Here is a 19,524-nt window from a genome sequence, read left to right on the forward strand (position 1 = left end):
GCCAGCAGCCGCACGGCCGCCATGACGCCTGCGCGCGCCCGCGGGGCATGCGCGCTGCGGCGGCAGGAACCGAAACTCCCGCGCCGGCTGGGAACGGGGCGGGGGGGGGGGCGGTGGCAGCTCCCCCTCCACTCCCCCCACCTCCATGCAGCGGGGAGGGGGCGGGCGGAGGGGGCGTGGCCGCGGCGCGCGAGCGGGGCCATTTCGGCGCGCGGCTGCAGGCCGGGATGCGCGCGGCGCCCCGCGGCACCCTGCCCGCCCCGCCGCACGCACGGCCGCGGCGCTGAGCTGAGCACCGCCGCCTGCCCTCCGCCGCCGCCTCCTCCTCCATCCCTGCCTCCTGCCCTCCTTCCCTGCCTCCTTCCCTGCCGGCCGCTGCCGCCGCCGCCGCGCCATGGCGGCCCCCAGCACCATCGCCCCCGCCCTGGCGAGTAAAACCAAGACGAAGAAGAAGCACTTCGTGGCGCAGAAAGTGAAGCTGTTCCGGGCCAGCGACCCGCTGCTCAGCGTCCTCATGTGGGGGGTCAACCACTCGGTAAGCGGCGGGGAGGAAGAGGAGGAGGAGGAGGAGGAGGAGGAGGAGGAGGGAGGGCCGCCGTGCCCCCCCCCCCCCCCCCAGGCTCCGGGTGGGGTCGTGTCCCCCCCCTGCAGCGCTGCGGGGACGTGCCGCGGTGCCCCCTGCTCCTTTCCTTGGGGGTGGAGGCGGTGAAAACCCCCCAAAAGCTCTGCTCTTAAAGCTGGAGCTGCTCAAGTTCACGGCTGCCTCCTGTGCGGTTTGCATCGGGGCTGCTGGTGGTGGTGCTCGGTGGTGGTGGTGCTTGGTGCCGTGGTGCTGGGCATTTAAAACCAGCGAGCAGCCTGCTGAGGAGGCTGTCACATGGCCGGGCATTATTACGGGGCTCAGGGCGCAGCTTTGCATCTTTAAATAGCCGCCGCGGCAGCTTGCGAGCACGGCCCCCAAAGATCACCCCCAAAAATCAGCCGTCCGGGGGCTGCCAGGCCGAAAACTTCAGCTGCTGCCTCCCCCAGCGCGGTGCCGCCGCTTCCAGGTGCTGCTCGCTGCTGGTGGGCAGCCAGAGGCTTTGCATCAGGCTGCGAGCCTTGTGGCAGCAGAGCAGTCCGTGGCATGAAGCCGGTTTTCCCTTTGTTTCCTGCACATCCAAACCTGTGTCGTTTTCTTTGTGTGTGGTTTAACAGCTCGGGCACAAAGCTGGGCATCCCACGGGGGTGGTGGGGATGTGCTGGGGGCCCCTGGGTGCCAGCGAGGCGGGGAGGGAAGCGGGGTGAGGCTGAACCATCCCCTGAGGGTGGCCCTGCGAGCTGGCAGGAGCTGGTGACAGAGGGCTTCGAGCTGTCCCTAGGTCGGCTGTAAGCAGTGACACCCTGCATCACGAACCGATAAGGAACTAGATAGCTATCTGCTCAGCAAAAAACCCTCTGATTGTGGAAGTGCGCAGCGTGCCGCTTGCCGGAATTAGGCTTACGTGCACGAGTTTCTCTTGCTCCTAGTGGCTATTTTTTTGCACAGCTCCGAGGCAGACAGTGTCAAGGAAAGCTGGTGGAGGTGGGGTGAGGCGCTTCTGGGGTCTCCCTGGGTGGGAGCAGAGACCTGGCTGTAGTTGTAGCTACACGTGCCTGTTCTGGAAATACCAGTGCTTTCAGAGGCTCTGCCCTCTCCAGTGCCGTGCCTAATAGCAAAGTAAATAGTGACAAACACAATAGTGTACATGACTCCTACCATCATGTGCTACCGGGGAGCGCGTAGCTGTGCCAAGTGGAAGAAGCAATGGAGGCGTGCTGCTTCGTGCTTGCAAAGCTAAAAACTGCAAATTGGAATCCTTTAGTTGGGGAGGGTGGGCGCAAAGAGCACGCTCAGGAATACGATAAACTTGGAGAAGTGCATCCCTGTGTTTGTAGAAGGCATGGCTGTGGGCTTGAGCATCTGCCGTGTGCTACAGATATTCTGGTTCCTCAACCTGCTGCAAGGTGTAATCGTGAATAATACTTTGGGCCCCATGGAAGGGAAATCCCTCTAAATTAGAGTATGAAAAATAATTTGTGTCCGAATCTAAATACTTCTTCTTAGCCAAGAACGTAGCACCAAAGCGTTGCAGGATCATCTGTTAGGTGCTCACCCTGTTGGTTTGTAACGCCTGATGTGGCTTTGTCTGACAAGTGAAAATGAGTCTTTAGTGTGATTGGAGCAGGCCCTGTTATCACAAATCAGAATTTCTTGCAGTCAAAATGCAGCATACCTATGTGGATTCGTTAGAAACAGGAATTAAGGATACTTGTGTTTCTTAGCAAAATAATCAGAAACCCATAATAAAAGGTTAGTCTAGGAAATGAGCGTAATTCATAGGTTATGATGATGGTAATTAAATAAACTTTGAGCATATTACTCATCTGAAAAATCTTACTTAAGACTGCTTCCACTGCTGTGCGTAGCAATTAATGGGACAGTAACAGTCCCCGTGTCTCACAACAGATTTGGGAGGAAGGATGCATTGAAGTGGTGCGTCTGAGACGCAGTTCCCATGTTTCTGACAGAATGTGGTGCATGCTGGAAGGAAGCATTTGGTGAAGGTAAAACGTGAAAAATGGGATTCTCTGTAGGCTTCTCAACTTTGAGCGTAGGCCCATAATACTGCTATAATGTGATAGCCGAGTTCTGAGGGATCCTTGGATTTTAAATTGAATGCGTAGAGAGGTGAACTATATAAAGAGAAAGTTACAAGATCTGTGTTCTTAACTCTCCTGTCCTAGAAGGAAATGCGTCTCTAAAAAGGGAGGTGTAGTGCATCAGCATCACAAAGCAATGGGGCTTATAGCAAGTGCATGAATTCCTAATCAGGAAAAAACCTGCAGGGAGGTGCCTGTTACCTAAGGCTCTTAAAACAAGCAAAAGCCTCCTCCCTCCTCAAGCTGTTAGAAAATCGTTGTGGCGGCCCAGGCTGTTGTTTAGGTAGAGAGATATCAAATGCATAATCCTAATTGGGAATGCAGTCAAATTCAGTAAATTAGAAGGGCACGTGGGGGAAAATGACATGTAAGCAGTACCCAAAGATGTTAAGAAGCATGAAAATATGCTCACGTTCAGAGCAATAAATTCACTTTTTGGTGTGCTGAAATACGCTGTTGAGTGAAACTTTCCACCACGTGAAAAGGCGAGCAGCCCTGTCCCAGACCCGAGGTGCGATTGTGATACTGGTGGCTGCTGCAGCATCAAAGGCTAATTGCTGGTGTGCTCAGATCTTCCGGGCATCTGCATCAGTAAGAATTGATCTTATCTTGGTCTTTTACGTTGTGTCAAAGATAATCTGTCAGTGCTGCTGAAACAGTTGTTTAAACTCAGCAATTAATATGACTTAGAGCTACATTTCTAACTAGTACAATTGTAAGAAAATTCCATGTACCAGTGGCACAGTAATTGACATCCTTATTCTCACCTTCATACTGTCACCCCCGGCAGACTTCCAGCAGCCGGGGGAGGGAGCAGGAAGGTGGCACGTAAGTTTTTGTCCAATGCTTTGGGAAGTCATGCTTCCCTCCTTTCATTCTGTGCCAAAAAATGGGAGGCAGGCATACATACCCTGCCTTTCCTGCAGCACACTACAGTTGTCTGGGCCCAGTCATGATGAGTCTGCTCACTCCCGTGTTGGCTGTCTGCTTCTGTCGGAAGCTTGTTAGGAAGGCTGGGAATTTGTAGGGGACCGGGCTTAGGTCCTTTGCCATGTATTGCCCACAAATATGGAAGATCACAGAAGTGGTTTTTTTTTGGTAACTGATTTTAAGGTAAGGAATTGAATGCCGGAGACCTTGCTTCTGACTGCATGTAATGGTTAACGCAGAAGAGAATGAATGCCTAATGAAGTTCTTGAGCATAATGTTGAGTTTATAGAGGGAAAAAAAAAGCCCTCAGCCCCTAGAATCTGTAATCGCCATCTGTTTCGGGATGATTACAAGCTGATCTAAAAATTTACCAGTGCCTGACTTCACAGTGGCACTTGCTGCCTGATAAGCGAATGAAACAATACGAATACATGGATCAAATGCCTTTTTTTCTCCTCCAGCGTATTTACAGAGCGCATCAGAAAGCGTGTACTTCCAATGGGTGAAGAATTCAACAGGCAATAAACTCCAGAGTCACCTTCGGCTGGTTACACGAGGCATTGCGAAGCCTGATGCTACTGTTGCACTCCCAGCTGTAACCTGGCTTGATCTTTTTAAGAAAAGTGGAGCAACAACACAAGGACAGTGTAATAAAAGGGGTGAAAGCCATGAACTCCTGTCTGCCAGTGCAGTGTCTTCACCCCTATAGTTAGATGTGGGGAGAAGAAAGCCAGTGGGACAAGTAAACGCAGCTTTCCCCCTTGTATATACTAAGATATATTTGATCGCATTAGGAAACCTTCTGCAATTTCACAGAAATACAGAATAATTAAAGCTTGGCTATGCCCTATAGAGTGAAAACGAATAGCTTATGTTTATCACCAGTTTCTTTTAAAGAAAGAAAAAATGGCAGCACTTACTGCTAGGAGTGCATGCTCATAAGTGACAGGACTTGGTAACTTCTGGGTCTGTATTTTTATGTACTTTTAAACGATAGTGAGACTGGTTAAACCCTGAGGATATGGAACTGTAGTGTTGATTCATGGCATCAGCTGTCAGCACAGCAGACTGGTGGGAAACTGAGAAGGGCAGGGCTGCTCATCAGTTATATTGTCAGCTGTGTTGCTAGTGTTTATGTTAATGCAGAGCATCACCACTGCACATGGGCTCCAACAGGGCTTTTTCGAAGTAAAATGCAAGTTACTGGTTCTAGATTGATCTCCAGATTTGTAAGCGTGAGCTTGGAGAAAAGCCCTCCTTATTAATTGTTTAATGGCAATGGTGGTAGATTGCATGGGAGAAGGCTCTTTCGAAGAAGCAGGAAGCAACAACGTATTAAAAAGCATTGATTACAGCATAACAGATAATAAAGCAATTAAAACTATTTTTGAAAGTTATCTGGGCACTCAGCCCAGATGTTTGTATATAGAAGGAAGTAGAACAGGAAAAGCTATTTACTGAAAACTTGGTTCTTTTTTGGGTGTCAAGCTCTGCGTTGCTGCAGAAATTCACTTCATAATGCTTTTGCATCTTGGTGGACAAACTCTAGGAAAAATACAAATTGCAAATGTTTACTGTGGTTGGAATAAAGGTAGTAAACGTTCTTACATGAAATAAAATCGGGAGTGATGTCTCATGTGGGTGTTCTTCTTTGAACTATTGAAAGGAAATGTACAATAGCTTCTGTTAGGGATGAGACAGGAAGAGCTATGAACAAAAATCTCACAGCAGTCTTGAAGCTACTTTCTGTTTCTTCCCCTCTACAAAATAAGGCACTGCAAAGGCTAGGGTATTTTGCCTATAGGGTTTTGAAACTGAATTTCATTAACCACAGCAGGGAGGGCTGGACAATGTTCAGCGAAGCAAACAGGCAACATAAATTTGTTTCTCTGAATCAACTTTGTCATCTTATTTGAGTATCCTGCACCAGATGCCTTAAAAGAAATTCTGTGGTGGATTATTTTAGAACTCCTTGGTCAATAATGCAGGCACTTATATTATGCCCATTGGCTAGAGACTGGTAGTTGTTTTTTTGAGCCCTATCCTAGAATGACAAGCTTTGTTTAGTACAACTGTCCCACCCCATTATGCCTCTCCTGGTGAATGATCCTGGTTTCTGCTCTTCTGGGAGAATGCCTCGTGATGGTCTTGCTTCCATGTGTCGTGCAGCTTCATCAGACCCTTGGAGTAAGCTGGAACTACCTATTATTTATTGATCTTCAGTTTAATCTTGCCTAAGCACTCAATTAGAGTTGTAGGCATGTTGGCTGAAAGGTATCTTGACTTGTTGAAAGGTTAGTCTTTGTTGTTGAAAGATGACATTTTAAAGACTTGAAAGAAGTAAGCATTCGTCTTCATTTTCTTCTGAACTCTAGGTGATTGAGTGCTGTTGTGGATAACAGACTCAGTATGAATTTACTACTTTATATTTACTCCTAGGTCCTATTTCCATGTTTTTCTGCTTCTTACCCTTGATGCTTGCTATTTAGGTATCTAACAACTCCTGGCTTCTCTTCTTCCCTTCTCTCTGATAGTGAAACACATCTTAACCTTGCAAAAGGGCTGCAACAGTCTTAAGAAAATTGCTGCCCCTCTGGGATGGTAATGACAAACCTTGGTAGCTTCTACAGACTGCATCCAGGTGCTGTGGTGAAATGGGCTGGGTTTGAATTGTTGGGATGGTAACCTCGGGTATGTGGCTCGCTATGAGAGCATCTGTTCTATGATCTTCCTGTAGAGCCCGGGTTCTACAATAAGTTAATTAGTTTTGTGCTGAGATAGCTCGATAGCGATGTTGTGAAAATTGTTTGAAGTAGCGGAATGCTGCAGTGATGGATCTCACAAACTGAAAAGAAAACATTAGCTTTATCTTCAAAGAGCAGGTCTGAATCGCTTGCAGTACAAATACATACGGCCATACACCTTTTAGAGTACTTATTTTTCATCAGACTTGGTGAACTACCACCTCGTGTACTGAGACAAGGTAATTAGAGTAATCCAGCTCTTTTGAGTGCATTTTAAGTTCCCAAGGTAACCTTAATATCGTGAATGTGGCTGTGAGTATATGCGTGGTCCTTTTGGATTCTAAGAAAAAAAAAAAAAAAAAAAAAAAAACAGGAAAAGAAGCAAATTTCCCTCTGTGGCATTATTAGAAAGCCTGTGGAGCTGCTCGGTGAGGCTGGGATTGCAGAACCACCTTGCTGCCACCTGTGCTAACTGGTTTAATCCCTCACTTTCCCCAGTGACCCTCTGGTGTCCCAGTTATGTGCTGTACCACCTCTTGCAGGTCTGCTGTTCTGCGTTTGCATCTTATCGAGTCTTTGCCATTCCAGTCTTTCTGGTTAACAAGCTCAGCTGTATCTCCTTTTCCTGATCAGTAATTACCCAGCCCCAAACTAATAATCCAGCAGAACTAATATGCTCTGAATTTTTGGATGGACCGCAGCTCACTGGGGTTCATCATCCAGCCACGCAGACGGCTGTACCAGCACAAAAAATGGGGAAAAGCAGAGATGGTGGGGAAAAACACCTTTGCAAGGAAGTGCCAATTTGTACTAGCATTAGGTTAGTCACACCACAACCTCTGTAACACTTGAGCCAGCCAAAGTGAGGGCTGTTGGGCTTGTTTCCTCTCCTTTTCTGGTACTAAACTGATCCAGTGGTGACTTCGTCTGGGGAGATGCAAAATTTAGGGGAGGGAAGAGGCTGGCATGATGTGCTACAAGGTACAATTTTATGGCTGCGTAGGACAGTTAGAGGGACTGTGTTAGCTCTGGTTTGTGCGCTTCAGCTGATGAGTGGTTTCCTGTCAGCAGTTTGATTTCACATCTGGAGTTGAACTGTTGCCCCTTGTAAAAATAAAAAAAAAATGAGAGCTCTTAGAGCGGAGACCTTTCCAATTATTTTAACCTTTTGAAATAGGCACGCATTTTGTACGAGGCACAGCTGCCTGTTATACCTGCCAGTTTCCTGTCATCTCTTCCACCGTGGCCTTGAGGAAGATGCAAAAACATTTAACTTTTTAGTTTGCATTTCTGGATAGAAAATGAATGACTTCAGAAGAGTTGCAGTGGCTTCGTAGGGGCTGCACCTTTTGAAGTTTTTCTTAAAAGTAAGCGACAACATTTGGAAGACCACCTAAAAGATATTTCTTGAGTCTTGCCTTAAAGGTTCTGCTGTAGAATACCAAGCCTGTGGTTATAGCAGTCAGTGACTTTTTCTGGAGGGGAGAGAGGAAAATATCCAAGTTGGTTAGCATGAGACCAGTCAGAAGAAAACAGCTTAATAAGAATTTTATTATACCGAGCTGAAACCGAGCAATATCTGATTAGCTTGGTGCCAAGCCTCACTAATTCTGTTACCAAACTAGTAATTATGCTGTGGTGCCCTTCGTCTGCGGGAGGCATGTCCTGGTGTGAGGTAGGCTCAAAGCTGTTCTGCAGAGTTGAGTTCTCGCTTTGATCGTGTTGCCCAGCACATTGTAGATCCCTGCTAGATCATTTAGGTACCCAAACATTGTTTAGCTACTGGCTGTGTTTCTTGTTTGCTCTGCATACTGTTTTTCTCTCCCAGTGCTGCAAGCTGTCTGTGGTTAGAGGGGATTTATTGGTATTCTGCTGTAGCATGGCCCTGCTCGTGGGTTGGGTCCTGGGTAATGATGACAGAAAACTTCCTAGAGGAGCTCAGACTGTTCATTAGGTATGCAACTGTCAGGGCACTTCATAGCGTGCAAATCGGATGTAGTATAGTTGCATGTAGCTGAGCAAAAATCAGTAGATTTGCATAACAAAAGCAGGGTTGCTAAATTATAAGCTTCTTGCTTCAGTCTTTTAACTTTCTATATTTTGGGCTAAATCTTCAGCCAGTTCTGAAAGACCAAATTGTAAAATAACAAAAACTGAGAGGGCAATTGGATGAAGAATGGGACTTTTTTTTTTTTTTTTTTAAGACTTTGAAGTTGTGATCCTAATAAATCCTTTTTTGTAAAAGCCTAATGGTGATCAAGGTTACTTCTTGGCTTTTGTATAATTTTGAGAACAGCAGAACAAACACTTGCATTCAGGCTATTGGTTCTGAAACTTATGACTCATTAATAAATATCCCCTTTTTCATGAAGTATTGTGTGATTTTTCTTCTGCAAATGATATATATATTAAAAAAAATAATAATCACTCAGATCCTGTCCAGGTAAATTCCTTCTCTGGAGTTTCTGCTTGTCATTTGCTGTTCTGTTTCTAGGGGTTTTTTGTGCCTTTCCTGATTGTGAAAGCAAATCCTGTCATCTGTTCCAGACTTGCTTAAGAAGCCTATATAAAGATGTACAACTTCGGTTTTTAAGATGGTATGCAAATCAGTTCTCAATGTGTAAGATGTATAGACTGTCTGCTACAAGAAGTGACAGCATTTAAAAACTTGCACTTGAAATTAAATTTTTACGGTAAGGCTTCTAAGAGGAAGTCCTTATTAAACCTATTCTCAGTTGGCTATTCAAAAGACTTGGTCGTATTTCTGGGAAAGATAGCGGCCAAAAACACGCTGACTTCACTGGAAAAGCCCATACGTGGCCTCCTCCTCCTCCTCAGCCACCACAGACTTCCCATGGAGGCCGAAGAGATGACTCATGGGGCCGAGGGGCAGCAGCTGGTGGCTCCTGTGGATGGGGCCTTGCTGCTCCTGATGCTCGCTTATTTTTTCCCCCTCTGGTGATGGTAAGGCTGGGGGAGAGCTGAAGAGATTCTCTGGCCTAGCTGTGCTTTCTGGGCCTAAGCAGAATGATCGTATCGGTGAGTTTTTGGTCTGACTCATGCTGCACTTGCTATCTGCGATAAGCAAGCCTGCCTGCTGCTCTTGCACAGTGGACGGGACCGAATTAACAAAAAAAGCTTTCTGGATATTACTGCTCGTCTTCTATAAACTGGGGGGGGAAATAAATTTCCAGGAACAAAATCTTGGTCTGTTAACACACACACACACACACACACACACACAAAGCCTCATGACCCCTGTTCTCAGAAGCCTTTGCCCATTGCTATAGGTGCCCGAGTTCCTGATGTAGCAGTTTCCCCAGCTGTTATTTTGGTCTTCAGCTGATTCAACAATGCTGCTTTCTCTTTCCTACCTACAGCTGCAGGCAGTTGTAGCTGGTTATTTCACTGGAATGAGCTATGCCCTCGGGCTGTGTTGGCTTGGGGATGTTAATAGGGTTCAGATGTCTCTTGGCTAGCAGTCCTGCACTCTTCCCTCTTCAGTGCTCCACTGCTGCATGTCAAAGCAAAACAGTATCAAACCCTTGAATCTTGGAGTGCTCTATGCCTTTTTCCTGATTGGAATCGGAAGGATTTTTTTCCTTTCTGTCATTTGCTAGGACTTTTTTTTGCCCCCCAGGTACAGCAGTCACCTGTGTTTAGTAGATATGGTGGATTTGCAGATCAAATTATTTGAAAAGAGTTAACTTGGGAGACTAATCTAATTCGTTTCTGACATGGCAAGCACAAAAATACCAACATAGGCTCTTTAAAGGAAGGATATAGTTTTGGTTGCATATTTTTCAAGATGAAAGTTGTATAACTACTCACCTGGACGAGTTTTTTTTCACTGCAACAACTTCCCTGTTGCTGAAAATCAATTCAAATGCTGATGCTAGTTGGTCACTCGGAAGAAATTTAATACTACACCTTCGGGTAGGTGGAACAAGTAACAGGACTGAGTTAGTAAAGCATCAAGCTACACGTTCTCCATTATTTACCATTACCTTCCTTGCTGACAAGTTTGTCTGAGCTCAAAATTGGCTTGTCAGATTCCTGCCAGTTGTTTGGTCTTCTCCTTTATTTGATAGACTAAGGAATTGAACCCTAACTTAATTTATTTTATGTCCATTTCTCAAAGTATGTTGAAGTCTTGGCAGCTTCATTCTCCAAGTACTTTGAAGAAAGCTTTAAGAGTTTCGCATGTGCTATTGTAAAGATCCCTCAAGAACCTTGCCATCCCAAGAACAGCACTGGTAATCAGGCAAAGTATGTAAGGAAATAACATCTAGGATCTAATCTTAACAAGTGAAGAGGGAAAATGTGCTGTTAGAAATGGAAATCTTGTTTGACTCTTATGAAAAAAGTCATTTAAGCTGTTAAAGTGCGCTGGGCCTGTAAACTTAGGGAAAGGGGAAAACCTTACTGTAACTCTGCAATTTATTTTAAAAAAAAAAAAAAAAAAAAAAAACATGTTTCTGGACTTGTAGAAAGTCTGTTTGGGTATTGCATAAATAACAATATGAACTTTTTAAGGTTAGGCAGAGATTCTACAAAAGATGGATTTGATGATCAAGATTCTGCCACAGCTGCCTTCTCCCACAGCTTTCTATCCTGCATTTTATTTGTGTTGGGATTGATACACTCATTAGAGGCTGATCAGTCCATAATACCCACACCCCGAGCATGCAAGTCTCCTGACACAAACATCCTCCACTATTTCTCTGCTAATTCACGTATTTATGAAATGCTGATGAAAACTTTCTCATTTTTATAATCCCATTTCACTGAACAGAAAAAGTTTGCCTCAGAATGAAGCTTGATCTTGTATCTCACTTTCCAGGCACCGCAGCAAATACCCAGAGCTTTGTGCTGTGCTTCTGGTGCACCCCATTTTTCTTACCAGGCTCAAATGTGGGCTGATGGCATATGCCCAGGTAGTCATTTTTTTCCCTCTCCTTGTGTGCTTGATGTGCCAAATGTTTTATTTAAAGTTCTACAGGCTGTAACCATATAGGTTAGTTATATATAGGCTGTAACCTTATATACTTAGTTGATGAAAATGATCTCTTGCTTGCTGAAATGCGTTCAGTTCGGGAAGGCTAAACCTGCCCTAGAGCTGTTGATGCAGTTGTGCCATAGTCTGTTGGAACGATTTGTGCCAAACTTCTTGATCAGGCTTCTGTGAGAGAAGTGTTTTTAAAACTACTGCCAGTATTGGCCAAGTTTTTGGATATATACAGCAGCCTAGAGCTCAGGGTAGGGTGGAGAGGAGCATACAGTCTCACCTCCCGTGTTGGACATGGTTTGGGTGCTGTGTCACTGCAGTGGCTCTTCACAACTGAGGCTTGAGAGATGTATTTATTTTTTTTACAGCAAGCCTGACAAACCAGGAACAGAAATGCTTGGCTTTTAGACTCCTTGAGCATAAAATAAACAATGTGCTGTGAGTCACAGCACTGCCACTGCATAACTGAGGGCAGCTTGCAATTTTCTTTCTTCTTTTTTAGAAACGGACTAGTCAAAAGATTGGTATTGTTGAATTTTGCTGTGCCTTCCAGGACAGAACAGCTGATTTTCTGCCTGATTAACCTAGCACTTCGTGTTTCCTGAAGCCTTGATCCAGTCTATTTTCATATATTTGCCCCTCTCCGAGCAGGCAGCTCTGCAGCTGTGCTGGAAAGGAAAGGTGTGTTAGATGACACTGTGCTAGATAAGCAACCAAACCCAGTGGAGATCTCCCCACCTAGGCACGTCACACTGGCTCGGGTTCAGGGCAGTGAAATCCACTCTGAAGTGTACGAGGTGATTAATTAGATGCTTTAGGTGGATGTCTCGAGTTTTTGGATTAAAGTTTGCATCAAAGCCGAGCTAAGCTAACAATACAAATTCTCCACAGCATTGTTAATCATCTTTAACTATCCAGGCTATGATTGCAGAATAGTTGCGTTGCTTTATTGGAAATATAAAATATTTCCTGTGTGAATATAAACAATTTACATAACAGTGACATTTTCCTTGTCATTTAACTCCAGCGCTGTGAAACTGAAGGCATTTAATTAATCTTGTTAACTTTGCATGGTGATTTACTAATGAACTGCTTCAATTATTTATCTTTTTTTTTCCTCCAAGGAGTGCTTAAGTTCAGGAAGCACAAAATAACTAACCTGAAGCCAGTAAAGCTCTAGTGCAATCACTTTGCTCCAAGAGACTTCCAGCTGCTTAAAGCTGGCACTGCATCTCCCCTGCCCCTGTTGGGAAGGGGAGAGGGCATAACCTAGGGTGTGGAGGTCCTGCGTTTGGGGCCTTGTGTTTTGGGACAGTCGTGCTTCTCTAATTTCTGGTGGAGATGTGCAATGAAAGCATGGTTTCGTTGTCCTGGTGAGACAAAGTGAGAAGAAAGGGGTGGCACCAAGTAAAACCCAGCGCTGTCACCTCAGCGGTGCCCCATGGAAAATTAACTTTGTGTGGGGGGAGCAGGGAGGACAAGGATGTGATGTGAGTTGCTTTAATCTAAAATAACTACCAAAATTACTTAATTCTCCTCGTGGCCTTTTTAAGCACTGGTGGTAGCAATTAGTGGGCGGGAGAACATGCTGAGAGTTGGGCTGTGTTTCTCCTTTCTGCAGAAGGTTTTTTCTTCGCTGCAAATGCCAACCAAACTAAAATGTAGAGGAAATGGAGGTGCAGTCTCTTATTTTTAAACTGGAGTACAGACAGTCCAAATCCATAGTAACTTTTTTTGGATCTTGGAAACACTTCTGTTTGTACCAGCGAGAGACACCAACACCAAGCCTAAGGCTATTATTGAACCTAGAAGTTAATGTGTTAGACTTCATCCATCTTAGAATTTGGCATTTAATGCTTTGGGCCTTTTTTTTTTTTTTTTTTTTTTTTTTTTTTGCAGTAAGTAGTACAGAAACCTTTGCCTGTTCTCCATCATCTTTGTGCAGAAATTGGAAAATGCTTCTATTTTTTCGATTAGTCTTCTGATAAGAAACTTCTTCCTGACCTCATGTAAGGAGGTCTTCAGTACTGAAAAGGAATAGTGTACTTTCTCCATGCTTATAGGATCTCTCGTCTTCTAGTTTTGAATGTGCATTGCACTCATTTCTGTGCCTGTCCCCTTCCTGATGTGACTGTCTTAGTAAATCCCTCCTGTGAGGACAGTTTATGCTTACACCAAGGAGCAATTTGCCAGACCAACAAATAACTTGCATCTACATGTGCTGTGAGAATCTGAGTGCATATGGGAGTCTTGGAGCAGTAACTTTAACTTGTGGTTCAGCTGTGATATGTTGCTTCACTTTTACCTCCTACCAGCAGCAAGAGTTGTTGCTCTTAGCCCAATTTTTTCCAACCCTTAACTTACTGTTAGCTTGGCTGTTAACTAATTCAGCAGGAAAAAACCTTTTGGGAAGGAGGAGTTACTTTTAGGAAAACAAGTAATTATTTCTGGTGGGGTCTGGCAAGTAGCAGCGCCCAAGGCAGGGGCAGGATTGCCCCCATGGGCTGCGAGGAGTGGCTGGAGTCTGGTCTGACCCCCTCACAAGGGGAGAAGGTGCTTGGCTCAGGGTCTTGTGTCCCTTCAGCCTTGTTCATTGAGATTTTAATCTCACTCATATTGTACTTGAAAAATCTCATAGCAGTATTACTTTATAGTTGTCTCAAGCAAGCATGTGTAATTTACATGGGCAAAAAATGTAAGAGGACTCTGCTTGAAATGACAATTTTCTATGAAGTTGCCACGCATCACCATGTGCTTCATGAGAGGTAACTAGCTTACTGAAAGCTTTCTCGATTGCTGTCCAACACAACATTTTAAGAGGTATTTTTGAGACTCTCTTAAATCTCTTCTCTCTGCCACTCCAACAGAAGACATGCTTCAAATTCAAGAGACTTCTCTCCCAAGAGAGCTGTTTGTAGCTAGCCTTTTCTTAGGCAGTCTTTGTACTAAACCACATCCAGTCAGTACAAGTCACATCCGATCAGCAGCACTACCTGTGGTATAAGGTAAAGGGATGAATGATTCCGGTCAAGCCCTTCCCAGCTGCATCTGGTTTTAATAACAGGAGGCCCAGTGCCTCCTGCTTAGTTTATGCTGGCTCTAGTATTTGTCTGATCATCCAGTAAATCAATTCAGCTTGCTAAAAGACCAGAAACTAATCAGGCAAAAAGTCTGGGTTTGCCTTTTTTTTTTTTTCTTCTCACTTTTCCCGGGATCATAGATGGGACCAGCTTGCCTTCTTATGAAATGGGGTTAGTGGAGAGGGGGGCAGGGGAAGTGAGGCTGCTCCCACTTGCCAAGTGGCAAGCTGTGTAATTCAGCTCAGCCATGAAGCAAAAGGCTGCAAAACCACAGCCTAAGCTGATCTAACTGCTGGCTGCTGCTCAGGTCAGTCTCCGCTAACCGAGCTCAACAAAAGGCACGTCAAATGCCAGGGGGTAGGAGTGCTGGATCCAGTGCTCACGCTGGCTTAGACGGCTGTGGAGCTGCAGCCAGAGCAGTGGATGAACAAAATGAACTCTGTAGCACTGTGCTGTATGGTAAAGTCTTCTGAGTTTGTCGTTCTGATGCTGATGAATTGGTCTGACGATGAGCATTTTCAATTTCTTACTCTCTTAGGCTTCCATACGTCAGATCTGATACTTGGCAATACTTAAGGTGCTAGTGTGCTTTCAACACCAGATTTCAGGCTGTGCATGAGTTATGATGCATCTGCTTTGTGCAAGTGTTCTAGCTCTTCCTTTTTTAGTGACAGCAAGCCCTACTTTGGGCCTGAGGAATCTTTGGAGCTGAAGTAACTCTGAATAAGTCTTGTGCATTGAATACTTCTAAACTATTCAGGACCAGGGTGCTGTTTTTTGTTGTTGTTGTTGATTTGGTTTGTTTGTTTGTTTCTGCTAACTTTTCTACTGTTCTTATAAGAGCTATATGAGTCATGACTGTGTACCTTTATAATATTTTGTATCCTGGATATTCTCTGATATGAATAATACTGAATACATTCTTAAATGAATAATACTGTTGTCTGAAGGTATCCAGAAAGAATTGTGACTGCATGCATATGCAGATATTCTTAGGAGGTGTAATACTCCCCAGTATTCTTGGGACATGGACAAGCTACCTCAGCTCATTTTGATGACGTATTATAAAGACTTTATCATTCTGATTGCTTTCCATGCTTCCTACCCCTTTCAGCATTTTCCACACAATGCTATTTTAAGAGCTACCTGCTGCTGCACACCCTGACTGTGCTTAGCGGTGAACCTGAGTGAGGTTTTTGAACCACGAATTTTGATGCTTGGCTCCAGCATACTTACAGAAAGCACTGGCCAATACTTGAACTTTAGTTTTGTCTCTGTAGATCATGTTTCATACATGGATTCAAATCTTGGTGCTAGCTATGGTTTGTTCATGTAAGCTGTCACTAGTTCCTTGCTTTCCTATGGCTGAAGAAACTTGGAAGTGTAATGGTTAGTAACTGCTTTGCGAAGTGAACCAAACATATCTGAAATCTAGGTGACACCAAGTATGTCTGGTTGTGTTGGTAATGTGCAAATGTAACATTGGTAGTGAGGTAGCTACTTTTTATATGTGTGACAAAAAAACTGTAAATACCCTACCAAAAGTGGAGAATGGTGTATTCAAATACAACCTTGTAATTTCAGCAGACTTAAAGTGTAATCAGCTGTCTTGGCAGATGGCCAAGGACACAGAAGGCTCCTGGAAGACTTCCAGGTGCTAATAGTGTATTTTGATTAAATTTAACTATGGACATTGAGTCTGGGTCTTCATATTTCGGTATGTGTTAAAATGAATGTTCTAAATATTAGTATTTCATTTAAAAATCTGTTTTAATACTCAAAAGATCAGGTATCCGGTATCCTCATGACATAGTTCTTCCCTATGTCAAGCACAATAAGGGCTGAAACGTCAGTGTTACGTGAGTATGTAGTCCACTGTGTTACATTTCCTAGGGTTCCATATACACACACACAAAAAAAAAACAAACTAGGCATTTCAAAAGCTTTACAATATTTGTCAGCAGCCTCAGATCCTCCCAAGAAACATTGCTGCATTTGTTCTGAAGTCTGTTTTATTGCTGGTGTAATGAGCTATTAAACAAAAAAATCCACCGTAGCAGAATTGTGGTGTGGTGGATGGGGCCTTTGACAAGGCTTCAGGCTTGTAGGTTGGCCCCAGGCCTGCTGGATCAGTTATCTGCCTGTCCATTTTTCTGTTGGTGAAAAGGTTGCAAATCACAGAATCATTTAGGTTGGAAAAGACCTCCAAGATCGTCAAGTCCAACCATTAACCTAGCACTGCCAGGTCTACCACAAAGCCATGTCCCCAAGCACCACATTACACATCTGAGTACCTCCAGGGATGGTGACTCAACCACTGTACAGCGTGCTCCAATGCTGCACAACCCCTTCAGTGAAGAAATCTTTCCTAATATCCAAACTGAACCTCTCATTGAGGCCATTTCTTCCTGTATCTATTCTTGCTTGGGAGAAGAGACCTGCTGCAACCTCCTTTATGTACAAGGAGGTCTCCCCTGAGCCTCCTCTTTTCCAGACTAAACACCCCCCAGTTCCCTCAGCCACTCCTCACAGGACTTGTGTTCCAGGCCCCTCACCAGCTTCGTAGCCCTTCTCTGGACACGCTCCAGGACCTCGATGTCCTTCTTATAGTGAGGGGCCCAAAGCTGAACACAGTTCTCAAGGTGTGGCCCCACCAGAGCTGAGTACAGAGGGACGATCACCTCCCTGGTCCAAAGCAATGGAATGACAGGGCAAGCCTTCATGCTTCCAGATGTGTCAGTGTAGAGAAGAAAACATTAAAGTGAAGTGGCAGAATGAGGTGGTTCTTTTCATTTAATTTAGAAAAATTTGAAAATTTCTCACATTTCAGACCCTGAAGAATAAGTATGTAAGATTTGGTAGGCTGCTGTCAAAGATGAAGGTAGCTGTACAAGTGCATTCCTGTTAAAATACTCACAAATGTATCTATCTTTGATGCTGTACCTAGCTTGGGAGAAGGGGGGAAGTAGATTACTGTAATATTTGCAGGAGTGCTGGTGTGATCATGAGAGCAGGTGACTGGATGTGGGATTAGTTCAGCTCTTCTGTGTAGAAGTGTATTAGGAGGTGCTTGCATTAAGGGATTGTCAGGTCAATAAGTCAGTCTGACTGAATTCAGGAGCAAGAAAAGTGAAATAACGCTTTCCCTGGAAAATATTTTGGACAACTGATGGAAACTGTAACTGCGTAAATGTTTACCAAGTGAATGGGTGTGCATCAGTAAACTTCTCGTAAAGACAAGTATTTAAGGAGCCTTCAGATAAAGTGTCTTCAAAAGAAATAAAGGCTGCCTAACTGAATGAGTTGAGAAGTCATTTAGGTTCTTAATCCTCGTTTGGTTGTTTTTTGTTCCCAGTTACTTGAATATAATTGCATTGTCACTGCAGTTATGTCACTGTATTGTCTAGAGATGTTTCTAACATCATTGAACTGCCCTTGTCATTCCATCAGTCTTAAATTCTGCAATAAAATTTGCAGTGTCTCAGAGCACCATTAGATATGCTACGATATCTTATTGTAGAGGTCTGATCTTTAAATCATGGTTTCTTTTATTCATTAAAAAGGCCTGATTCATTATTGCATTTTTCTTTTGATCCTTGCGCTGGTTAGTAAAATTAATTTTCTAGTTAGCTTGCAAATAATGTTGTAGTTGAATAGGCAGGTGTTTTTGTAGCCAGGCTTCTCAGCTCATGCTAAGCTTCACCGTGTATCTGATAAGACCGCAGCAATATTTAGCACATCTTTAAACAAGACTCCTATGTCTTTGCTCAGCATTTTTGATGTTGAAGTGATGAATCAAGGCTGTATAATGATGGGAGGCTATTGTGTGCAAAACAGCATCCTGGCTGTTAAAGAAATGGGAATGTATATTGTGCAGAGGGGTTAGAAAACTTATCTGGAGGCTAAAGCTAAGGGAAGTAAAACGAGGGAGCTTCATTCTATCCATCACTGAAAAACATACTGCTAAGTGACTACATTACCCTGATGTGCTGGGCATGATATATATGTTCATTTCAGTATGTTTTAAAAACTAAAGAAATATTGAGTACTTGGATGCCAAGCATGCATTTTGTTTGTATGTTAAATGTGCCAAATATTAAAAATCTTATTTTAACACTTTTTTTTTTTTTTTTTTGAGGGAAAACTGAAAAATCATGTTTGCTTTGAGTATTTGCAAATCTTTTGTGTGCTGTGGGTAAAGCAGTGCCCTGCCTTTAAACTCTGAATATCTAAGAAACTGAAATGTGCTATCCATATATAAGTATTCTAGAAACTGATAAGAAAATTAATTCTATCGCTATTGCAAGTATAGAACTTTCTCCGTGGCATTACATATTCATACCTGTTTTGTTTAAGAACTGATGCACGGTCTTTAACTATTATTCAGTGCACGTTTTTTGGTTTGAATGTAACTTCATAGTTTTCCTTCATCCTGTAGAGGCCTCTATACAAAAAGTGACAGTAACTTGTTGCTCCAAGGTGGTTGCATGAAATACATGAAGAAATACCTGATACAGGGTGGGAAGACTAGTTGTTCCTGTACATAGCTGCTGTGTAATTTTTAGAGGGGGATTTCTCCTATGTGTCAGCACAGGACCCATCTCCTTAAAACTAATGTTTCTCAGGAGTTAAAATACATGTTTTATTTTTGATAAAGTTTTTGTTTTGATTAAGTGCACCACCTTTATCCACTACATTCAGTTCCTGTTGTGCACATCCAGTCATTCAGTGCAAGTATCTGACCAAACCAAAAAAGTTAGGTAACTTGCATATCCTCAGCTTAAGTTGTAAGTAAACAAGATGAGGCTGTTTTAAATTACTGATTTATGTAACTCTTTCAATCTTATCAAGTAATCTATTTTTAGTGTTCTTAGCAAAAGTTCCTGAGGTGCATGAGGGCCTCAACTGCGAAATTGTGTATAGGGAGCACTCCATATTAAAGGATCAGGTTAAAGATGAGCAGTTACTAATTCCTGTAGGAAATGCTTCAGTTCAAAATCTGTATAAATCTGATCTTCAGAGTTAAATACGGCAAATGTCTGTTGGAAATGATCTTAGTCTGCTCCCCCCAGACTTCTCA

At 43.7% G+C, this 19,524-nt stretch overlaps 1 protein-coding gene across 2 annotated transcripts in view; it reads left to right on the forward strand.

Moving 5' to 3' along the window:
* Nucleotides 1–335: 335 nt before the first annotated feature.
* PIP4K2A (phosphatidylinositol-5-phosphate 4-kinase type 2 alpha) overlaps nt 336–19,524 on the forward strand; it is a 108,288-nt gene continuing 89,099 nt past the window's right edge. The window contains exon 1 of one of the 2 annotated variants that reach the window (XM_032181478.1): nt 336–535. In XM_032181478.1, coding sequence (XP_032037369.1) covers nt 395–535 — 141 coding nt within the window. In that variant the 5' untranslated portion in view covers nt 336–394. The remainder of the gene's footprint in view (nt 536–19,524) is intronic. The other variant, XM_032181477.1, reaches the window with a different exon arrangement.

The sequence above is a fragment of the Aythya fuligula genome, chromosome 2 (assembly GCF_009819795.1).
Source record: "Aythya fuligula isolate bAytFul2 chromosome 2, bAytFul2.pri, whole genome shotgun sequence".
Lineage (NCBI taxonomy): Eukaryota > Metazoa > Chordata > Aves > Anseriformes > Anatidae > Aythya > Aythya fuligula.